The 5548-nt window shown below is 38.1% G+C and overlaps 1 protein-coding gene across 1 annotated transcript; it reads right to left on the bottom strand.

The window, feature by feature from the left end:
• Positions 1 to 925: 925 nt before the first annotated feature.
• Positions 926 to 1819, bottom strand: LOC100677146 (olfactory receptor 5P76-like). Its single transcript, XM_064289458.1, has one exon. It carries the CDS (start codon positions 1817 to 1819, stop codon positions 926 to 928), a length of 894 nt encoding a protein of 297 aa, XP_064145528.1.
• Positions 1820 to 5548: the final 3729 nt, after the last annotated feature.

Raw genomic sequence — 5548 nt, 5'->3', positions numbered from 1 at the left:
GTCTCTTGTTTCCTTTTCTGTTGGACATTATTTTTCACTCTTTGATGGTCATAATTATTGCCAGGAAAAAAAAATGCTTGGAATGAAGACCTTTCTCCAGATAGGATGTTCATGTATTTATTCAAGTCACCTTGTCTTAGACCACCTTAACCCAAGTTCCAGGCTTGACTTTCCCTAGATTTCCAGGGATGCAAATCTGTACAAAGGCTTGTTTACTTCATGTTTCTCCCGATCATCATGGTCTATATGAGGTGTATGAATTAGACTTCTTACCTGGACATGCCCTAGGCTTTGACTTCTGCCCCTCTCATTCTAAAAGAACACTAAATCCACAGCCCCAGTTCTTGGCTTTTTCTTCTATTTGTCAAATCCCATTATAAAAGCATTTGTGAGTTCTGAGCTCACTTCTCTGGGTAATCAGTGTATTTGGGTTCTCACTTGTTATCTTGTAAGCTCTAGTGTGATTTTATGAAGTATTTAATATTTCATCAAACGTATTGAGTTTTGTTCATCATGAGAGTTGATTAAAATTACCAAGCCTCCCACTGCTGGAACAGAAGCCTCAAAGGTCAATTGTATGTGTGTACACAGGAAAAATAATATATGAATAAAACATAGAAAGGATTTGCAGCAAATTAGGATTTTTTTCATGTGATCCAATTTGTGTTTCTTAATTCTAAATTTAATTTAATTTATTAAAGTAAACTCACTAGTGTCTCTGATTTACTATCTGAAGATCCACGCCCACATATACTGTAAGCCCCACACTGGCTAATTATATGCAGATATATCTTGCCCACAGGAACCAAATTTCTTTTAACATTACATTCATGACATACTATTGCATCAAACCCTACAAAACCAGAGGTTTTGTTAAGAAAATATTTTTCTACCAAGCTGCCTCTTGAGAGCAGCCTTAATCTCATTATTCCTGAGACTGTAGATGAGGGGGTTCAACATGGGGATCACCAACCATATAGAACACAGACACCACCTTGTTCTGGTCAGTAGAGTAGCTGGACTTGGGCATCACATAAATGAATGCAATGGTCCCATAGAACAGAGTGACTGCAGTGAGGTGGGAGGTGCAGGTGGAGAAGGCCTTGTGGCAGCCCTCAGTGGAGTGCATCTTCAGGATGGTGAAGAGGATGTAGACATAGGAGATGGCTATGACAGTCACTGTGACCACAATGAGGGAGCCAGCAGAAAATGAGGGGACCACTGCAGGGATACTGACATCAGAACAGGAAAGTTCAACTAAAGGAGCAAAGTCGCAGAAAAAATGATTGACCTGATTTGGTCCACAGAAGAATAAAGAAAAGAAAGAAATCATAAAGGAGGAAGCATTGACAAAACTACCTACGTAAGCCACAGAGAATAACTGATCACACACTTGCATGGACATTTTAGTTGAATAAAGCAGTGGGTTGCAGATTGCTACAAAGCGATCATGGGCCATGGCAGCCAGAATAAAACACTCAAGTGGTCCAAAGAAAGCAGCTGATCCAAGTTGGATGGCACATCCAAGATAGGAGATTGTATTTGTCTCCACCAGGAAGTTTACAAGCATATTGGGTGTGACAGAGGATGAAAAGCCTATGTCAGTCAAAGCCAAGTGGCTCAGGAAAAAATACATAGGACGATGGAGCTGAGAAGAGATTCTGATAAGGATGATTGTGCTGAGATTGCCAGATATGGTCACCAGATAGATGCACAGGATGACCATGAAGAGGGTGACCCGAAGGGTAGGATCTTGTGTTAAGCCCAATAAAATGAACTCTGTCACTGCAGTGTGGTTCCCATCCACCAGGGAATCCATGAGACAATGTAGCTGGTGTCAAAAAAAAATCTGTGATGAAAAAATTGCATTAAATAAGTTATAAATTTCATGACTCCATTTACATTAGTACACATATGTAAAGTCATAAACAAAGATATCATTCACGTGTCATTGCACATTAATTAATATGTAATGATAAATATATATTTGTCTTTACATGTTATTATTCAATTATATATATATACATTTATTGTTATTGGCAAAAACACCAGAAAATTCAAAATATGATGATTTTCCTTTTTATATTATATTTTTCCAAAAATGCTTTTAAGGTGGTTTTCAAGCTAAAGAATAAAAAAACAGAAACTGATTAGAATTCTAAAAAGGAATGATGAGTACAATACCAAGAAAAATACAGGTTTTGTAATGAAAACGTGAGGAAAAGCTGTCATTTATTACAAGTTTCGTAAATGATAAGAATAGGGCTTAGAATTACATATACATATCCAATACCAAAACAACCCCGTTGCTGTTGAGTCGAGGCTGACTCATAGTGACCCTACAGGACAGAGTAGAACTGCCCCATAGGGTTTCCAAGGAGCGGGTGGTGGATTTGATCTGCTAACCTTTTGGTTAGCAGCTGTAGCCATTAACCACTGCACCACAATACATAGTTTCATTTTATATTCTATTAAATTGTAGTAAGTGCTGTCATTATTATTTTGCAGATGAAGAAACCGAGTGAAAGTATTGTATAATTTGCACACGGTTACGTATAAGTGGGGAGTCAAAATGTGATTGCCAGGAAGTCTGACATTTCTTTAGTAACTATGCTATGAATGAAGTTAAATGACACTTACCTCAGTGTCCAACGCACTTGCAATAGGTGGATATTAGATTATCCTTTAAGCTTTTTGACAGCTAATTGTATGAGAGAGACTAGTTAGTTATATATTTTACAATATCTGTGGGTTGCTATGGAGCCCTGGTGGTGCAGTGGTTAAGAGCTAGGCTGCTAACCAAAAGGTTGGCAGTTCTAATCCACCAGCTGCTTCCCAGTAACCAAATGGAGAGTCCTACCGTGTCCTATAGGGTGGCTATGAGTCAGAATTGACTTGACAGCAATGGCTTTGATTTTTGGTTTATTGGTTAAATAAAATCATCTAAAAAGAATAGAAAGGCAATTGCTTTTGAAAATAGTGCCAAATCAGGGGTGAATGGAGTCAAGTTTTGTAAATGTATTCAATTTTTAAATATTTGTAATTAATATGTTATTGTTTTATCAAGTACAGGTAGCCCCCTGACTTTGACTCACTTCCATTCTGAGAAATTCGGTATTAATCGGTTCAAATGCAAGTCAAATAGTTCTTTTTTTTTTTTTTTTAGTTCTGTATACAGTAGTGTTTTCAACAGTAAATAATATCATTGAATATCTTTGAGCGAACATTTGAGCACGATAACATCAGCTAATTATGCACTGCATCATTGTATGTCCTACATATCACTAACAGTAAGGCACAAAAAAAACAAAAACAGTTGGTTCTAAGTGTGGTTCTTCCAGTAACTCGTAACTTGCGGACTACCTCTAGTTTGAAATATCAATCTAATTACTATGGAAAACTGTGTGATTGATAATCAGGACATTAATAAAGTGCTTTTATTCAAGCAAATAAAATCATTTCCTACTCTAATAATGTTTTCTAATTGGAGCATTGTAGAATACAATTATATTGTTTTTCACAATACAGAAATGCATTGGTCCATGACACATTCTGTGAAATAGGACGTTCGGTTATTTGGACACTTTGCTAACACCATGTTAAAAACCTTTTGGGAGCCAGCTTCCAGTCCTCCTTGTTGTGCTATTGCCACCGCTGCTGCTGCTGTGGAGTCAGGGGGAGAGGGCAGAGCACCCCCAGCCCCAGCCTCAGCCACAGCTTAACAAAACCCAAGAGCCCACACCCGGAGGCAAGTCCTCTGACTCACCTGCCTGTATCCCACTTGTTGTCCAGTGCTGCAAGAGTCTGGGTTTGGGGTCTTTAAAATGATTTAAAAAAAAAAAAAAACTTGTTGCAGGCAAGTGAATTCCAACTCATGGTGACCTATAGGGCAGAGTAGAACTGCCCTATAGGGTTTCCAAGGAGCAACAAGTGGATTTGAACTACTGATGTTTTGGTTAGCAGCCAGCTCTTAACCACTAAGCCACCAGAGCTCCATTAAAATCATTAGGGAGAAATAAACAAAAGGAGAGCTGCTTTCCATTAAAAAAAAAAAAACTTCACGGGACCATGGACTATATGCTGTGCAATGTTTTAAGCCACACATGCCTGTGTACAGCTGAATAAAGTTTAACCTAAAAATTTGAAGGGTTTGGAAAGCATCACTGCCTTAGTGGTTATGTTGGCGCACATCTCCAAATTTTCCAGCTTAGCATTCTGACCTTTGTCAGCTGTTAAAAGCATTCACACCCATAAACAAAGTAAGTTTTTCTGCCAAGCTATTTACTAACAATAAATACCCAATGCATCTCGGAATCCACTCCATGGCAGTGGTTTTTCTGTTTTTGTTTTTTAACTGGCTAAATATCTTGTTTAGATGGTGTTGAATGATCGTATAAATTTCTGGCCATATGGAATCCTGGTAACTTGGGTTGTCCCTTTGTACTCACATGAAACTGATTGTGGAAACAGAGTCATTCAGCCAAAGATTCTTACTAGCTGGTTGATTGCTTGATTACGTGTGCCCTCTTTCCCACCCTTGGCTTGTGAGTACAGACAGCCTTATAAAGTGCTGTGTTCTCAGATCGTAAATGAGAATACTTCAGATTCATTCACACACACATACGAAGAATAATTCTTACTTTTTGGAATAAGACCTCACTCATCTTTAGTACCAGTTTTTAAGTCACTGTAGTTATACAGAGTATCGTTTATTATTGTTTGCCTTTGGGGCTCTCTGAAGTTTCTAGAGATTCAAATGTGGGTTCAGAAGCCCCGGGGAGCATTACCCCGTCCTGGAGCGCACACTGAGCAGCTGCGGTCCGCACGGGATTCAGCAAATTCTCAAGTGTTCCGTTTATTCTTTTGTTTCTCCGTAGATGTTCGTGCATAGTTCCATCTCTTTCATTTAATAATTATTGAGGAGTATAACATAAATTGTCCCAGGGTTGGTTTGAGGCAGGATTGACTCCACAGCAACTGGTTTGGTTTTGGTTTTCTACCTAAATATTGGTTCCAAGTTTATTTTGATATTTCTGATTCAGGGATCCTCAGTGTTAAACTTCATATAAAAAGGTAATTTTTCTTTACCATTCCGTATAGTTCACTGATAAACATTATTTACTGATCTTTATAAGAGAAGTCGTTAAGTACTTTGGGGAACTTGAGGTAGAACTTTATGTAAAGTTGAATTTTAAATAGCAGGAATTTTTAAGGCATGTGTATTTTATAAAATTTTTTTGGTTTTGGTTTATATTCATTATTGTAGCACAGTTGGAAAATACACACCCTGAAAATTGTATAGATAGCTAAAGTATAAAAAGAGGCTTGGAGGAATTCCAGATAAGAAATAGTCTTTCACTCACTGCCAACGCCTCAAAGGGTTGCCTCCTGAGGAGGAACTGCCAGCATAGGGAGGATACTAGTGGTTAACAGGTGTTGGCAATCTGAAGACAGAAATCTTATCCTAATTCCCTTGCTAATCCTAATTTTAGAAACTATTATCTCCCTCCCTGAAGAATGACTGAAGTAGGGTTTTCCTCCAACAAAA

Source organism: Loxodonta africana, chromosome 7 (assembly GCF_030014295.1).
Source record: "Loxodonta africana isolate mLoxAfr1 chromosome 7, mLoxAfr1.hap2, whole genome shotgun sequence".
In the NCBI taxonomy this organism is placed as follows: Eukaryota; Metazoa; Chordata; class Mammalia; order Proboscidea; family Elephantidae; genus Loxodonta; species Loxodonta africana.
Note: the sequence above shows the minus strand (reverse complement) of the source record. Positions and strands in the feature narration are given on the sequence as shown.

Excerpts from the sequence above, each read along its gene's own strand:
- LOC100677146 (XM_064289458.1), bottom strand. The coding sequence starts at position 1,819 with ATGGATTCCCTGGTGGATGGGAACCACACTGCAGTGACAGAGTTCATT.